The 19,266-nt window shown below is 42.6% G+C and overlaps 1 protein-coding gene across 1 annotated transcript; it reads right to left on the bottom strand.

The window, feature by feature from the left end:
* Positions 1 to 2,876: 2,876 nt before the first annotated feature.
* LOC149980192 (uncharacterized) lies at positions 2,877 to 14,103 on the bottom strand. Its single transcript, XM_090188560.1, has 6 exons — positions 13,980 to 14,103; positions 5,799 to 5,912; positions 5,485 to 5,718; positions 5,225 to 5,367; positions 4,916 to 4,995; positions 2,877 to 3,024 (listed from the first exon to the last, which is right to left on the bottom strand). The coding sequence occupies exons 1-6, from the start codon at positions 14,101 to 14,103 to the stop codon at positions 2,877 to 2,879; spliced, it is 843 nt and encodes a 280-aa protein (XP_090044686.1).
* Positions 14,104 to 19,266: the final 5,163 nt, after the last annotated feature.

The raw sequence follows: 19,266 nt of genomic DNA, 5'->3' as shown, positions 1-19,266 counted from the left end.
CAGTGTCTGCTGTCTCTTCTCTCTTGGTGCTGGTCTCACCGTCTCTCAGGGTGTCTGCACTGACATAGACATCCACAATCCTCTCCTCCATCTCACCTCTGTCAAACTTGACCTTCTTGTTCATATCTGGTTTCGATTAGAAGAGCTTTGACATCTTTAACAATGCCTGGTCTTTCTTTCTATGTAGGTCTACTATACGTTAAGTCTCTGCTTCTAGAATTAATGTGGTGGTCTTCCAACATGGTCACCAGGAGGTGTCGTACATCAACTGTAAGACCTCTCTATACGTTAAGTCTCTGATTCTAGTGACATCTCTGTCTCTGTTAACTCTAGGGAAGTATCAACAAAATGACACGGGTAGTTGTGGCTATGCTAATGCAAAAAAATATAACAAGTTTGTATACTTGTGTGCATGTGTGCGTGTGAGAGATTGTTACAGTGGTTATTGTTAAACCATTTTCTGCAGAACATTATAAGTCATTCCATGTCTCTACATGTTCATCTTGTCCAGAGTTTAACTCAACACAGTCCTCCTGCCCAGGGAATGGGACTTTCTATTTGTGATGATGGACAGGACACTGTCATACCAGGAAGATATAGATCATAGAGGAGATGTGGAGAACAAAGGCTAGCTGTTAATGTCAGAGTCGTGTGTATAGGTGGCAGGGAAGTCAGGCGCTGGAGAATCAAACTGAGTGTAATGGAGTTATTTAATAACAATGAACGAAACATACTCCAAACACTAAATCTAACAAATAACAACAATGGGTACGAGGACCCGTCGCACACCAATACAAATAATATATACAACACTGACATACAAACAATCTCTGACAAAGACATGAGGGGAAACAGAGGGTTAAATACACAACAGGTGATGAATGGGAATGAAACCAGGTGTGTAGGAAGACAAATACAAAACCAATGGAAAATGAAAAATGGATCAATGATGGCTAGAAGACCGGAAACGTCGACCGCCGAACACCGCCCGAACAAGGAGAGGCTTCGACTTCGGCAGAAGTCGTGACAGTTAACACAAACTCAGCAAAAAAAGAAACGTCTTCTCACTGTCAACTGTGTTTATGGCCCTCACCCTCCGATCCAACAGGTCCCAGACAGGCTCAATAGGATTGAGATACGGGCTCTTCGCTGGCCATGGCAGAACACTGGCATTGCTGCAGGAAGTCACGCACAGAAAGAGCAGTATGGCTGGTGGCATTGTCATGTTGGAGGGTCATGACAGGATGAGCCTGCAGGAAGGGTACCACATGAGGGAGAAGGATGTCTTCCCTGTAACGCACAGCGTTGAGATTGCCTGCAATGACAACAAGCTCAGTCCAATGATGCTGTGACACACCGCCCCAGACCATGATGGACCCTTCACCTCCAAATCGATCCCGCTCCAGAGTACAGGCCTCGGTGTAACGCTCATTCCTTCGACTATAACCGCAAATCCGACCATCACCCCTGGTGAGACAAAACTGTGACTCGTCAATGAAGAGCACTTTTTGACAGTCATGTCTGGTCCAGCGACGGTGGGTTTGTGCCCATAGGCGATGTTGTTGCCGGTGATGTCTGGTGAGGACCTGCCTTTACAACAGGCCTACAAGCCCTCAGTCCAGCCTCTCTCAGCCTATTGCGGACAGTCTGAGCACTGATGGAGGGATTGTGCATTCCTGGTGTAACTCGGGCAGTTGTTGTTGCCATCCTGTACCTGTCACGCAGGTGTGATTTTCGGATGTACCGATCCTGTGCAGGTGTTGTTACACGTGGCCTGCCGCTGCGAGGACGATCAGCTGTCTGTCCTGTCTCCCTGTAGCGCTGTTTTAGGCGTCTCACAGTACGGACATTGCAATTTACTGACCTGGCCACATCTGCAGACCTCATGCCTCCTTACAGCATGCCTGAGGCACGTTCACACAGATGAGCAGGGACCCTGGGCATCTTTGTTTACCCCCAAATATACATCAACATGTTCAGTAGGTCCAGGACTATAATAATGGGTCATTAGAATGTCCAGACAATAGATGTGACACTACAAACTGCTCCAAGTGGATATTGAGGGTGGGTAGTCTTAACCAGTGAAGATGAGGTGACAACATAAACCACCAGGGCTCTCCTCTCTCGTTATGAACCTAATTGGTTGAGGCGTTTTGAGTGACAGCTGGTTAAACCACTGAAAATATCAACTTCACTTCCCTCTTTTAGGACCCATATAGGGGAACAGCAGTCAAATATGAGCACTAGATATGTAACTTGACAACAAAAACTGATTGTCAAAGATGATTCATTTACATCCTTTGATACCCTTTGATATCTCTACTACACTCATTGATTGGTGATACAGTCACCTCCTATACACTGTATGTAAAGGTGGTTTGGTACTGTTCAGAATGTCATCACCAGGCCTAAATTGTAGATTGTAAATATCTGTAGCAAGTAAGAAGAATGTATTTAATTGGAAATGACCAAATGCACCGCATACAGTGTGAACAAAGTCAAGTGTACTAACTTCATGTTGACTCTGGTAAACAGGAAGCTATAATGTCAGGAAATAAGCAGGACATTTATTAATATACTAATACAAACAAATACAACATTTGTGTGCATGGGTTTGAGAGAGAGAGAGAGAGAGAGAGAGAGAGAGAGAGAGAGAGAGAGACACAGAGAGAGACACAGAGAGAGAGAGAGAGAGAGAGAGAGAAAGAGAGAGAGAGAGAGAGAGAGAGAGAGAGAGACACAGAGAGAGACACAGAGAGAGAGAGAGAGAGAGAGAGAGAGAGAGACAGAGAGAGAGAGAGAGAGAGAGAGAGAGAGAGAGAGAGAGAGAGAGATGCACTGGAGTCTACTGTATGTGTTACAGCATGTTGTTATGGTTAAAACTCTTTCTCACAAACCCAGTTGATTATGCTGTCACATGACAAGTCATTCCATGCCTTCAGAGGACTCTGATCTTTGTGTATCTCAGCACAGTCCTCGTCTCCATTAGGACCTGTATTATCAGGCTGTTTGGCATACCAGTACCTTCAGGGTTAAAACAGTCAGATATCATGGTTAATACCTGTACCTACAGGGTTAAAAACAGTCAGATATCATGGTTAATACCAGTACCTACAGGGTTAAAAGCAGTCAGATATCATGGTTAATACCAGTTAGATGTCACAGTTGGAACATCACAATCGGAAATGTTATGTATACATTTTTCATAGTTACAGTGCCTTGCGAAAGTATTCGGCCCCCTTGAACTTTGCGACCTTTTGCCACATTTCAGGCTTCAAACATAAAGATATAAAACTGTATTTTTTTGTGAAGAATCAACAACAAGTGGGACACAATCATGAAGTGGAACGACATTTATTGGATATTTAAAACTTTTTTAACAAATCAAAAACTGAAAAATTGGGCGTGCAAAATTATTCAGCCCCCTTAAGTTAATACTTTGTAGCGCCACCTTTTGCTGCGATTACAGCTGTAAGTCGCTTGGGGTATGTCTCTATCAGTTTTGCACATCGAGAGACTGAATTTTTTTCCCATTCCTCCTTGCAAAACAGCTCGAGCTCAGTGAGGTTGGATGGAGAGCATTTGTGAACAGCAGTTTTCAGTTCTTTCCACAGATTCTCGATTGGATTCAGGTCTGGACTTTGACTTGGCCATTCTAACACCTGGATATGTTTATTTTTGAACCATTCCATTGTAGATTTTGCTTTATGTTTTGGATCATTGTCTTGTTGGAAGACAAATCTCCGTCCCAGTCTCAGGTCTTTTGCAGACTCCATCAGGTTTTCTTCCAGAATGGTCCTGTATTTGGCTCCATCCATCTTCCCATCAATTTTAACCATCTTCCCTGTCCCTGCTGAAGAAAAGCAGGCCCAAACAATGATGCTGCCACCACCATGTTTGACAGTGGGGATGGTGTGTTCAGCTGTGTTGCTTTTACGCCAAACATAACGTTTTGCATTGTTGCCAAAAAGTTCAATTTTGGTTTCATCTGACCAGAGCATCTTCTTCCACATGTTTGGTGTGTCTCCCAGGTGGCTTGTGGCAAACTTTAAACGACACTTTTTATGGATATCTTTAAGAAATGGCTTTCTTCTTGCCACTCTTCCATAAAGGCCATAAAGCAATATACGACTGATTGTTGTCCTATGGACAGAGTCTCCCACCTCAGCTGTAGATCTCTGCAGTTCATCCAGAGTGATCATGGGCCTCTTGGCTGCATCTCTGATCAGTCTTCTCCTTGTATGAGCTGAAAGTTTAGAGGGACGGCCAGGTCTTGGTAGATTTGCAGTGGTCTGATACTCCTTCCATTTTAATATTATCTCTTGCACAGTGCTCCTTGGAATGTTTAAAGCTTGGGAAATCTTTTTGTATCCAAATCCGGCTTTAAACTTCTTCACAACAGTATCTCGGACCTGCCTGGTGTGTTCCTTGTTCTTCATGATGCTCTCTGCGCTTTTAATGGACCTCTGAGACTATCACAGTGCAAGTGCATTTATACGGAGACTTGATTACACACAGGTGGATTGTATTTATCATCATTAGTCATTTAGGTCAACATTGGATCATTCAGAGATACTCACTGAACTTCTGGAGAGAGTTTGCTGCACTGAAAGTAAAGGGGCTGAATAATTTTGCACGCCCAATTTTTCAGTTTTTGATTTGTTAAAAAAGTCTGAAATATCCAATAAATGTCGTTCCACTTCATGATTGTGTCCCACTTGTTGTTGATTCTTCACAAAAAAATACAGTTTTATATCTTTATGTTTGAAGCCTGAAATGTGGCAAAAGGTCGCAAAGTTCAAGGGGGCCGAATACTTTCGCAAGGCACTGTAATTGTATTGACTGGTATCATCAATGACCTCTATTGAAAAAAAATTTATGGAGCCTTATTGACAGATTAGTTATCATCTCTCACCCTGTGGTCAGTGGGGTGCCGTCCACCCATTTCCAGGTCCCCTCATTAACAGAATCGGTCAGACCAATCCAGACTCTCCTCTTGAGGTCAAAGAGAAATTTCTGTTGTTGAAAAATATATATAATATATATATAATATAATATATATATATATATATATAATATATATAATTATATTATATTATCTTTTACACAACATTGTATTTTCGCTCTCGCTCTCGCTCTCTCTCTCTCTCTCTCTCTCTCTCTCTCTCTCTCTCTCTCTCTGTCTCTCTCTCTCTCTCTCTCTCTCTCTCTCTGTCTCTCTCACCTGTTCCTTATCACTGTTTATGATCACCAGGTCTGCTCCTCTCTCCAGACAATCCTCTCTGCTCTCCTTCCAGGTTTTAGTCTCAGTAGACAGGAAGTACCAGCTGGATTCAAACTTCTGCCAGCCAGCAGGACAGGTTTGTTCTACAAGATGATTGACATGAATTTCCTTCAACTCACAAACTAAACTTAATATAAGAATACAGACTCATGATCATGTTTGTGGGATTAATTATAATTTATTACTGTAGGTTTACTCACTGCAATTGGTAAGCCACCCCCTAAGAAAATCTCTCTCAGTCTGTAGCTGTTCTATCTGTTTAGCCAGGTTGTTGTAACTGGTCTGTAGCTGGTCTCTCTCAGTAGTCAGGTTGTTGTAGCTGGTCTGTAGCTGGCCTCTCTCAGTAGTCAGGTTGTTGTAGCTGGTCTGTAGCTGGTCTCTCTCTGCAGATGAGTTGGTTTTATAGGCTAAGAAACTCTTATAAACCCCATAATCTGTTACAACAACAACAAAGTTTATAATTAAAAGAGATAGTCACAGAACTGAATTGTAGGAACTATAACTTCAGACTTACAGTAGACAGACAGGCCTATGATCCCAGCAAGTAGAACACACAGCAGCCCCAGACACACTGCAGCAACTCTGGAGGATCTCTTCCCTGAGTTATCAGGTTCTGTGGACACAGGTACTGTACATATCATCATCAATGAGACACAATCGAACATGAACCATCTGGTGCAGGGATCATCTGGTAGATTCCAAGGTTTTGTCTTGAGCGAATGATCAGGGGCAGGAACATAATTTGCAAATTGACTACAAAAGCCCAAATAAATATCAAATGTGACTAAAACGTAATAATTTCAAACCTTTCTTACGTTAGTGTGTCTCTCTATTATACTTGGGAACAGATTTCCAAAATTAAAATCAATAGGAGCTGATTTCCTCGGTATCTGCTAGCATGCCATTCACCTCCAGTCATTGCAAAACTACCGCTAACTTCCTTCATACGGGATACAGTCATAAAAATGTCCTCTACAAGCTTGTCTGTCTCTGGGGAAGTAGATAAAGGGCCAAAATCCTGAAGTATCACTTCAGTTTTATTTTGTCTCCAAATTGACATCATTGAAGGACAATGTCTACATTTGACTTAAGTGGAAGATAGGATTCGCCTCATATGATCCCAAAGTATGAAGCATCTCTATTGTCATCTGTAAATGGAGGAAGAATAGCTGTATTAAAAGTGGTGGGATCTCACCCCATCTCTCTTACTGTTGAGGGGGACTTGTTGTTAAAGATACAGCTTCTCACAGCAACAGGAAATATAGTGGCCAGTTACAGTTTACCCCTCACCTTGCTAATGTTAGCCAGCTAGCTAGGTGCACGGTGTTTCCTCCGACATATTGGTGCGGCTGGCTTCCGGGTTGGATGCGCGCTGTGTTAAGAAGCAGTGCGGCTAGGTTGGGTTGTGTTTCGGAGGACGCATGACTTTCAACCTTCTTCTATACCGAAGCCCGTACGGGAGTTGTAGCGATGAGACAAGATAGTAGGTACTACAACAATTGGACACCATGAAATTGGGGATAATTTTTTTTTTTTTTTAAATATATATAAAAAATATATATATATATATCCGACATTCTGAATATCCCACGGAGCACCATTAAATTCATTATTAAAAAAATGAAAGAATATGGCACCACAACAAATCTACCAAGAGAGGGCCACCCACCAAAACTCATGGACCAGGCAAGTACGGAATTAATCAAAGAGGCAACAAAGAGACCAAAGATAACCCTGAAGGAGCGGCAAAGCTCCACAGTGGAGAATTTTGTATCCATCCATAGGACCACTAGAAGCCGTACACTCCACAGAGCTGGGCTTTATGGAAGAGTGGCCAGAAAAAATTGCTTAAAGAAAAAAATAAGCAAACACGTTTGGTGTTCGCCAAAGGCATGTGGGAGACTCCCCAAACATATGGAGAAGATACTCTGGTCAGACGAGACAAAAATGTTTTTCTTTGGCAGGGACTGGGAAACTTGTCAGAATTGAAGGAATGATGGATGGCGCTAAATACAGGGAAATTCATGAGGGAAACCTGTTTCAGTCTTCCAGAGATTTGAGACTGGGACAGAGGTTCACCTTCCAGCAGGACATTGACCCTAGACATACTGCTAAAGCAACACTCGAGTGGTTTAAGTGGAAACGTTTAACTGTCTTGGAATGGCCTAGTCAAAGCCCAGACCTCATTCCATTTGAGAATCTGTGGTATGACTTAAAGATTGCTGTACACCAGGGGAATCCATCCAACTTGAAGGAGCTGGAGCAGTTTTGCCTTGAAGAATGGGCCAAAATCCCAGTGGCTAGATATGCCAAGCTTATAGAGACATACCGCAAGACACTTGCAGCTGTAATTGCTGCAAAAGGTGGCTCTACAAAGTATTGACTTTTGGGGCTGAATAGTTATGCATGCTCAAGTTTTCAGTTTTTTTGTCTTATTTCTTGTTTGTTATACAATAAAATAAAAAATCTAAATGGTAGGCATGTTGTGTAAATAAAATGATACAACCCCCAAAAAAATCTATTTTAATTTCAGGTTGTAAGGCAATAAAAATAGCTAAAATACCAAGGGGGGTGAAAACTTTTGCAAGCCACTGTACATGCAGGTAGGACATATAGCCAAACCTATTGTTGACTTTCAAATGAATCATTAGACATAATTTTACAGAGAAGTAACACTTACTCATGGCTTTGAGCATAAAGAGCCTAAAGAGTTTCAAGTAGGCTGGCTAACCAGAGAGAGAAGAGGAAACTGTGGCTGTCAGAGTGAGATCGGAGGGAGGGAGGGAGAGCAGTAGCAGTGTTAGTAGCTTCCTGTATCTGTGAGGTCAGAACTCAATCTATCAACCACAATGAGGAATGAGCTGTCTTGTTCCAGGCCAACTATATTGCAGTTGAGTTGCACGCGTCAACAAATAAGGTTACTGTACAACATGATGTGATCATCTGATGTGTTAAACACCAATCCAGGCATTGTGAGATCTGGCAGGCGACTTCAATGTAATCAAACTGGAACGTGGCCAATGTCATGAGTGGGGTTGAAGGAGAGAGAGGGCGGGACTTGGTAATGAAGGAAGCTTTCAGCAGCCATCATGTCAACTAGCAGAGACAACAGAGGTCATAGGGTGGCAATGAACTGTCAAAAAACCTACTGTCTATCCACAGGTTAACTGTCATAACATCTACTGTCTATCCACAGGTTAACTGTCATAACATCTACTGTCTATCCACAGGTTAACTGTCATAACATCTACTGTCCATCCACAGGTTAACTGTCATAACATCTACTGTCTATCCACAGGTTAACTGTCATAACATCTACTGTCCACCCACAGGTTAACTGTCATAACATCTACTGTCCATCCACAGGTTAACTGTCATAACATCTACTGTCCATCCACAGGTTAACTGTCATATCATCTACTGTCTATCCACAGGCTTACTCTTATAGTATCTACTGTCTATACCCTAGGTTGCTTTGACACTACTATAAAACACAATATATTTAATAGATGCAAATTATAATTAATATCTTATACAGTAATGATGACACCTGCATAGTTACATCTGGGAAACTGAATTACATTTATCTTTGTCAGGTTGTTTGTGTTGGTTGTGGTTTACGCTAAACTCAGCCTGATGATGACTGTGTCACACCTTCAAATCAAAATCCAATCAAATGTATTTGTCACATACACATGGTTAGCAGATGTTAATGCGAGTGTAGCGAAATGCTTGTGCTTCTATTTCCGACCACGCAATAATATCTAACAAGTAATATAACCTAACAATTTCACAACAACTACCATATAAACACAAGTGTAAAGGAATGAATATGAATATGTACATAAAAATATATAAAAACATACATTACATCAAGTTGGCAAGATGCAGTAGATGGTATAGAGTACAGTATATACATATGAGATGAGTAATGTAGGGTATGAAAACATATAAAGTGGCATTGTTTAAAGTGGCTAGTGATACATTCAAGAGGGACTCAAACATTAGTGTGGGGAAAATACCAGAAAATTATTAAGATTTTATAGTTCATTCTTGATGCATGAATCTGCCACAACCTTTTTTATAAAACCCGTTACTGAGAAATGTCTGGAACTCATCTAGTGACATCATTACCAGTCACACAACCTGAGAGACTGTGACCATGACAACTGACCACCAAGGTCCTGAATTTGAGAGAGGACCACTCCCACTGCTGTGAGTGATGCGTCACAGGTGGGCTGGTGAGGTTAAAGTGGGTGTCCAGGACAAGTACACCTCCTTCTTCAACAGCTGATGCAGAGGGGAAGTGATGGCTGAATACTGGGGCAGAAAGAGCATGTTGTAACCCACCATTCCCAGAAATGAGGCAAGATGCGAAGCAGATGTCGGTTCTGGGACACGATGGACGACTTCCATGACTGAAATGACATCATAGGGTCGAGGAGGGGCTTATGTGTGAACGCTGTCATGGCAAATACGCCGTTGAAGAGGGTGGGCCTTTGCTCTTGCAACGTGGAGGTGACGTGCAGGATTGTTGAGCCAATGTTGTCCAACAGAGAGAACCCCAGGCTGGTGAACATGTATAGACCTAAGATATTAGTGCCCTGCCGTGTGATGTGGAAAGGGATCTGAGTGAGGAGGTTCTTTCAATTAACTGGTCCCTGATAATTTAATCTCTAAGATAACCACACTGACATGACTGCTAGTCCTTTATGATCACTGACATACTGTGTCACTGACTCACCCACTCTCTGTGACGTACTGTTTCACTGACTCACCCACTCGCTGTGACGTATTGTGTCACTGACTCACCCACTCTCTGTGACGTACTGTTTCACTGACTCACCCACTCGCTGTGCACGCTGCCAAAACTATAGTCTCTTCGGAAACCCACTCTGTTTCTTTGCGAAATGTCCATGCAAAAGTTTAAAAGGTGTATCATAAACTCAGCAAAAAAACATATGTCCTCTCACTGTCAACTGCGTTTATTTTCAGCAAACTTAACATCTGTAAATATTTGTATGAACATAACAAGATTCAACAACTGAGACATAAACTGAACAAGATCCACAGACATGTGACTAACAGAAATTGAATGTGTCCCTGAAAAAAAGGAGGGGTGGGGGTCACAATCAAAATCAAAACAGTACGTATCTGGTGTGGCCACCAGCTGCACTAACTACTGCAGTGCATCTCGTCCTCGTGATCTGCACCAGATTTGCCAGTACTTGCTGTGAGATGTTACCACACTCTTCCACCAAGGCACCTGCAAGTTCCCAGACATTTCTGGATCCAACAGGTCCCAGACGTGTTCAATGCGATTGAGATACGGGCTCTTCGCTGGAAATGGCAGAACACTGACATTCCTGTCTTGCAGGAAATCATGCACAGAACGAGCCGTGTGGCTGGTGGCATTGTTATGCTGGAGGGTCATGACAGGATGAGCCTGCAGGAAGGGTACCACATGAGGGAGGAGGATGTCTTCCCTGTGAAGCACAGCGTTGAGATATCCTGCAATGACGACAAGCTAAGTCCAATGATGCTGTGACACACCACCCCAGACCATGACGGACTCTCCAACTCCAAATCGATCCCGCTCCAGAGTACAGGCCTCGGTGTAACACTCATTCCTTCGTCAATAAATGCGAATCTGGCCATCACACCTGGTGAGACAAAACCGCGACTCGTCAGTAAAGAGCACTTTTTGCTAGTCATGTCTGGTCCCACAACGGTGGGGTTGTGCCCATAGGCGATGTTGTTGCCACTAATGTCTGGTGAGAACCTGCCTTACAACAGGCCTACAAGCCCTCAGTCCAGCCTCTCTCAGCCTATTGCGGACAGTCTGAGCCCTGATGGAGGAATTGTGCGTTCCTGGTGTAACTCGGGCAGTTGTTGTTGCCATCCGGTACTTGTCCCACAGGTGTGATGTTCAGATGTATCGATCCTGTGCAGGTGTTGTTAAACATGGTCTGCCACTGCGAGGATGATCAGCTATCCGTGCTGTCTCCCTGTAGCTCTGTCTTAGGCGTCTTACAGTACGGACATAGCAATTTATTGCCCTGGCCACATCTGCAGTCATCATGCCTCCTTGCAGCATGCCTAAGGCACATTCACGCAGATGAGCAGGGACCCTGGGCATCTTTCTTTTGGTGTTTTTCAGAGTCAGTAGAAAGGCCTCTTAAGTGTCCTAAGTTTTCATAACTAGTTGCCTACCGTCTGTAAGCTGTTAGTGTCTTAACGACCATTCCACAAGGTGCATGTTCATTAATTGTTTATGGTTCTTTGAATAAGCATGGGAAGCAGTATTTAAACCCTTTACAATGAAGATCTGTGAAGTTATTTGGATTTTTACTAATTATCTTTGAAAGACAGGGTCCTGAAAAAGAGATGTTTCTTTTTTTGCTGAGTTTATGTGTTTGCTTCCCCGAGCATTTGGAAATTGCGAAGGCCCTCGGCGCCGAGAGAGTGGAAAAGAATGGCCCTTTTCCTCTCAGGGCTAACCACATCAAGTCCGGTAGCTAGCATGTACACTACCATTCAAAAGTTTGGGGTCACATAGAAATGTCCTTGTTTTTTACAATGCCAGCATCCCGGAGTCGCCTCTTCACTGTGGTGTTTTGCAGGTACTGTTTAATGAAGCTGCCAGTTGAGGACTTGTGATGCGTCTGTTTCTCAAACTAGACACTCTAATGTACTTGTCCTCTTGCTCAGTTGTGCACCGGGGCCTCCCACTCCTCTTTCTATTCTGGTTAGTGCCAGTTTGCGCTGTTCTGTGAAGGGAGTAGTACACAGCATTGTACGAGATCTTCAGTTTTTTGGCAATTTCTCGCATGGAATAGCCTTCATTTCTCAGCACAAGAATAGACTGACTCGTTTCAGAAGAAAGTCTTTGTTTCTGGACATTTTGAGCCTGTAAGCAAACCCACAACTGCTGATGCTCCAGATACTCAACTAATCTAAAGAAGGCATGTTTTATTGCTTCTTTAATCAGGACAACAGTTTTCAGCTGTGCTAACATAATTGCAAAAGGGTTTTCTAATGATCAATTAGCCTTTTAAAATGATAAACTTGTATTAGCTAACACAACGTGCCATTGGAACACAGGAGTGATGGTTGCTGATAATGGGCCTCTGTATGCCTATATACTGTAGATATTCCATTACAAATCAGTAGTTTCCAGCTACAATGGTAATTTACAACATTAACAATATCTAGACGGCATTTCTGATCAATTTGATGTTATTTTAATGGACAAAAAAGGTGCTTTTCTTTTAAAAACAGGGACATTTCTAAGTGACCCCAAACTTTTGAACAGTAGTATACGTCTCAAACTACAACTTCCATGTGTCCCATGGGATTGTTGGTTTAAACACATGAGGCAAGAGCTGCTCTGGTGGAGGTAGGGATATTGTAGAAAGACTTTCAGCCATCCTCGTTCGACAAATGTTCTGTGAAAAAAAGATAATTGAAGCTTATGCTTGTCTCAATGAATAGCATAACCGAAATACAACAGATATAGAACTACCATATCAGCTCAGCATAAACCAATTAGACTGTCCAATCAATGATACCAATCATGAATGCTATACTAGACAATCAGTGATGAACATCTCTCTCTCTCTCTCTCTCTCTCTCTCACCTGTTCCTTATCACTGTTTATGATCACCAGGTCTGCTCCTCTCTCTTGTACTGGGCTCTCTGCTCTCCATGAAGGTTTTAGTCCCAGTAGACAGGAAGTACAAATTGGACTCAAACTTCTGCTAGCCTTTAGGACTAGTTTGTTCTACAATATGATTAACATACATTTCCGTCAACTTATCATGATGAACATTTAACGAAAGAATAAAGACACACTATAGAGTGTATGAGATACATTTATTACTGTAGGTTTACTTAGTGAGATTGCTAAGCTGCTAATAAAGTCTCTCTCAGTCTGTAACTGGTCTCTCTCTTTAGTCAGGCTGTTGTATCTGGTCTGTAGCTGGTCACTCTTTAGTCAGGTTGTTGTATCTGATCTGTAACTGGTCTCTCTCTTTAGTCAGGTTGTTGTATCTGATCTCTAGCTGGTCTCTCTCTTTAGTCAGGTTGTTGTATCTGGTCTGTAACTGGTCTCTCTCTTTAGTCAGGTTGTTGTATCTGATCTCTAGCTGGTCTCTCTCTTTAGTCAGGTTGTTGTATCTGGTCTGTAACTGGTCTCTCTCTTTAGTCAGGTTGTTGTATCTGATCTCTAGCTGGTCTCTCTCTTTAGTCAGGTTGTTGTATCTGGTCTGTAGCTGGTGTCTCTCTGCAGAGTTTTTTAAGACAACAAATAAGAACTACTGAAGCTGAATTATAAGAACTATATCTACACTGAACATAAATATAAATGTAAATGTAAAACATGTAAAGTGTTGGTCCCATGTTTCATGAGGTTAAATAAAAATCCCATAAATAAGCTTATTTCTGTCAAATTTTGTTTACATCCCTGTTAGTCAGCATTGCCAAGATAATCCATCCACCTTTCAGGTGTGGCATATCAAGAAGTTGATTAAATAGCCTGATCATTACACAGGTGCACCTCGTGCTGGGGGCGGTAAAAGTTAGTTTTGAGAGAGCATTCAATTGGCATGCTAAATTCAGGAATGTCCACCAGAGCTGTTGCCAGAGAATTTAATGTTAATTTCTCTACCATAAGTTTGTGTGTGTGCAATCTTACCTGAAGCAACAACTCCATCTCTTGGACTGGACTTGAAGGCTCTTACGTTGGCATATACTTGGCCATCAATGTCTGTGTTCTTCATTGCATCAGGCTCATCGTTTTCATAGACTCCCTCTGACATCTTAACACACTTGTGGTCAAATACAATAACTTCTATTTCTAACCTCAACTCTATTGTACGTCTGTAGCTGTGTCTTCTCCCTGCACTGTCATGCATCTGTGTGACTCACTGTAGTGACACTATGTTTTTAATAGTCAACCACAGTAGAGGGGAAACTGTCAAATCAACACCACGCTTCCACCAGCCTTAGTTTGTAATCTAAACATGTTTCCCATAGTGCTCATCATGTGATATTATGATTAAACTTGTTAGGTTCTAAATATCAGAGTAAGAACTCAACGGACACTATGAAAGCTTCTACCAACTTTATTCACCCCAAAGGATGGAAAAGCTGAACAGACAAAGACATATTTCCACCAGTGGTAATATACATACCCCAATTTGGTTGGAGTCTCGTCCTTCTCTCTAACTTCACATCTTTATTGCTAGGCAGGAAGTGAAGTGATACGGGCAATAAACTGTTCCTTCTGCCTTAAGGTGATCTGACCTGACCTCAACCCCCTTCCTCACAAATCCACAGCTCTCCACCCTTATCAGTGCCTGCCAACATGTGATTGTTTTCCCTGCACTCAGTACATTCCAAGCTTAATTGCATCCTCCATATACATTCCACCCACAGATATGGCTCCCCTCATGTCTCTAGAATAACTAATGATTAATCATATTTAAAGTTCAGAAATCCAAACCCATCAAACTGAAGTGATAATATACTCCATGATATTACTCTATATGGGATGTATGTGTGACTCATATATGATGTACGTGTGAATTTACAGGGTCACAATTTGGGATGTGATAAAAATAAATTGGGATCCTGTTAATTGACATATACACTACATATATCCTGACTGAGTTTACAGCACCCCCAGCCTTAAAATGGAGAGCACATTATGGATCTCACTCTGTGACTGGTGGTGTAGGGGGAAGTTGTCCCTAAACTCTGATCTTGGGGTCAGTTTTGCATTTCCACCACAAATGGTTAAGGTTAGGATCAAGTGGGGGATGGGTGGGGTTTCTGATCCCAGATCTGTACCACCGATGACAATATAGGTTTTTTTTCTATCTATGCTTTCTGTGAGATTTAGGATAAATGATATTCAGAATGAAACTCTGGCGGTCAACTTGGTTTAGGGGTGAATTTCACCAAAAGCAGTAATTCTGACAAAATCTTCATAGTTTCAGTTTGACAGATTTAATATAATAGAAAAAGAAAAAGCCTCCACACGTTTTATGACAAAACATACATATTTTCACCCTGTCTTTCAGTACAACACAACATATCAGTTACCAGTTACATCTGATGACACAACTCTCTCTGCACTGATTCTACAGCTCTACTCTATTCCACAGGAGGAGAGAAAACATCACACAGACCATTAGATACAGGCACAGAGTCAAAGGTGGCCCTCTGGTGGTCATAGTACTAACTACAGGTACAGCTGTAGTGTTGGTGGTGTTGGTAGTGTTGGTGACAGAGACCTGGGTGGATGTAGTACTAACTACAGGTACAGCTGTAGTGTTGGTGACAGAGACCTGGGTGGATGTAGTACTAACTACAGGTACAGCTGTAGTGTTGGTGACAGAGACCTGGGTGGATGTAGTACTAACTACAGGTACAGCTGTAGTGTTGGTGACAGAGACCTGGGTGGACGTAGTACTAACTACAGGTACAGCTGTAGTGTTGGTGACAGAGACCTGGGTGGATGTAGTACTAACTACAGGTACAGCTGTAGTGTTGGTGACAGAGACTTGGGTGGATGTAGTACTAACTACAGGTACAGCTGTAGTGTTGGTGACAGAGACTTGGGTGGATGTAGTACTAACTACAGGTACAGCTGTAGTGTTGGTGACAGAGACCTGGGTGGATGTAGTACTAACTACAGGTACAGCTGTAGTGTTGGTGACAGAGACCTGGGTGGATGTAGTACTAACTACAGGTACAGCTGTAGTGTTGGTGATAGAGACCTGGGTGGATGTAGTACTAACTACAGGTACAGCTGTAGTGTTGGTGACAGAGACCTGGGTGGATGTAGTACTAACTACAGGTACAGCTGTAGTGTTGGTGACAGAGACTTGGGTGGATGTAGTACTAACTACAGGTACAGCTGTAGTGTTGGTGACAGAGACCTGGGTGGATGTAGTACTAACTACAGTTACAGCTGTAGTGTTGGTGACAGAGACCTGGGTGGATGTAGCACGAAATACAGGTACAGCTGTAGTGTTGGTGACAGAGACCTAGGTGGATGTAGTACTAACTACAGGTACAGCTGTAGTGTTGGTGACAGAGACCTGGGTGGATGTAGTACTAACTACAGGTACAGCTGTAGTGTTGGTGACAGAGACTTGGGTGGATGTAGTACTAACTACAGGTACAGCTGTAGTGTTGGTGACAGAGACCTGGGTGGATGTAGTACTAACAGGGAATAGTGTTAGCAGCAACATTGTCATTAAGTCATCCAAAAACATGCCGGACATTGGATGAATATAAAATGTTGTTAAAAAATCAGCCTCAACAACACATATTTCAATAATTCAATGGATGTTTTGTGCACAAATGTGAGGACTTAAGTGTCTTATTTGGAATTTTCTAATTTCGATTCTCAATGTGGCCGTGTTTGGAAAATTGTCTTTCTGGGCCGAGCCTCCGTTAAACTGCAGTAAGAAAACTTTTAAAACCATCTCTCTTCCTCTGTAGCTGGCCTCTCTTTAGTCAACTTGTTGTAGCTTGTCTGTAGGTGGTCTCTCTCATTAGTCATGGTGTTATAACTTATCTGTAGCTTGTATCTCTCTTCAGTTAAGTTGTTGTAACTGATCTGTAGCTGGTCTCTCTCCTCAGGCAGGTTGTTGTAGCTGGTCTGTGGTTGGTCTCTTTCCTCTGTAAAGGTGTTTTTAACTGGCTTGTCTTGTAGCTGGCCTTTCTGCAGATGTGTCATGGTGCTGATCTCACTGTCCCCCCCAGTGTGTCTGCACTGTTGTAGATATCCACAATACTCTCCTCCATCTCACTTCTGTCAAACCTTATTGGTCATATCTGGATTGGTATAGATGGACTCACACATTTTTTTTTTAAATCAATTTTGCCCTAGAACTACACGTTCACCCAGAGGAGGCCCTCAGTACAGAGTGTCTGAGTCCAAAGCTGGTTATACAGTAACATGTCCTGGCTGGTTATACAGTAACATGTCCTGGCTGGTTATACAGTAACATGTCCTGGCTGGTTATATAGTACCATGTCCTGTCTGGTTGTACAGTAACATGTCCTGGCTGGTTATACAGTAACACGATCACCGGAAGTGAATGCACATTTCACATCACATCAGAACAGAGTGCAGAGTTGCTCGTGTGCACATTTCTTGATATTCTTTGATAGTTGATGAGTTATTAGCCCAGTTATTGTAAGGTCTGCTTCCAACTCACACCTTCAAACACATAGATCCCCTGAGTGCAGCTCACTTTCCAGCCCCCTTTCCAGCCCACACTGTCAAACACTTAGATCCCCTGAATGCAGCTCACTCTCCAGATCCCAATCACCTGAATTGTGATCACACACCTACCTGTATGTCATTTTCACACACTATTTAGTTCAGTTCTTTGTTCCCCATCACTGTGAGGTGTTGTTTATTTTGTGACACTTCTTTCGGTGTGCTGGTTTTCCCATGAGTTGCTCCTCCCGTGTATGATCGTTTTTGCCTATTCCCTGCCTGTACTTTAGCCTATCAGATTTCCTGTTATCTACCTATTGCCTGATCTCCCGGACTACGTTACTAGCCTTTTCCCTGACTGTACTGTTGCTGTTTTGAACCCCCTGTGTATGACCTTCTGCCTGCCCCTGGACCCTGCTACCTGCCTCCTCCTGTGGTCCTTTGCAATAAACACCTGCTGCGCCCTGCGCTTGAAACCAGCTCTCTGTCTCCCCTCGTGTCCATTACAGTTATACAGTGCCTTGCGAAAGTATTCGGCCCCCTTGAACTTTGCGACCTTTTGCCACATTTCAGGCTTCAAACATAGAGATATAAAACTGTATTTTTTTGTGAAGAATCAACAACAAGTGGGACACAATCATGAAGTGGAACGACATTTATTGGATATTTCAAACTTTTTTAACAAATCAAAAACTGAAGAATTGGGCGTGCAAAATGATTCAGCCCCCTTAAGTTAATACTTTGTAGCGCCACCTTTTGCTGCGATTACAGCTGTAAGTCGCTTGGGGTATGGCTCTATCAGTTTTGCACATCGAGAGACTGACATTTTTTCCCATTCCTCCTTGCAAAACAGCTCGAGCTCAGTGAGGTTGGATGGAGAGCATTTGTGAACAGCAGTTTTCAGTTCTTTCCACAGATTCTCGATTGGATTCAGGTCTGGACTTTGACTTGGCCATTCTAACACCTGGATATGTTTATTTTTGAACCATTCCATTGTAGATTTTGCTTTATGTTTTGGATCATTGTCTTGTTGGAAGACAAATCTCCGTCCCAGTCTCAGGTCTTTTGCAGACTCCATCAGGTTTTCTTCCAGAATGGTCCTGTATTTGGCTCCATCCATCTTCCCATCAATTTTAACCATCTTCCCTGTCCCTGCTGAAGAAAAGCAGGCCCAAACCATGATGCTGCCACCACCATGTTTGACATTGGGGATGGTGTGTTCAGGGTGATGAGCTGTGTTGCTTTTACGCCAAACATAACGTTTTGCATTGTTGCCAAAAAGTTCAATTTTGGTTTCATCTGACCAGAGCACCTTCTTCCACATGTTTGGTGTGTCTCCCAGGTGGCTTGTGGCAAACTTTAAACAACACTTTTTATGGATATCTTTAAGAAATGGCTTTCTTCTTGCCACTCTTCCATAAAGGGCAGATTTGTGCAATATATGACTGATTGTTGTCCTATGGACAGAGTCTCCCACCTCAGCTGTAGATCTCTGCAGTTCATCCAGAGTGATCATGGGCCTCTTGGCTGCATCTCTGATCAGTCTTCTCCTTGTATGAGCTGAAAGTTTAGAGGGACGGCCAGGTCTTGGTAGATTTGCAGTGGTCTGATACTCCTTCCATTTCAATATTATCGCTTGCACAGTGCTCCTTGGGATGTTTAAAGCTTGGGAAATCTTTTTGTATCCAAAACCGGCTTTAAACTTCTTCACAACAGTATCTCGGACCTGCCTGGTGTGTTC

The sequence above is a fragment of the Oncorhynchus mykiss genome, chromosome 10 (genome assembly GCF_057628025.1).
Source record: "Oncorhynchus mykiss isolate SJ-2025 chromosome 10, ASM5762802v1, whole genome shotgun sequence".
Lineage (NCBI taxonomy): Eukaryota > Metazoa > Chordata > Actinopteri > Salmoniformes > Salmonidae > Oncorhynchus > Oncorhynchus mykiss.
Note: the sequence above shows the minus strand (reverse complement) of the source record. Positions and strands in the feature narration are given on the sequence as shown.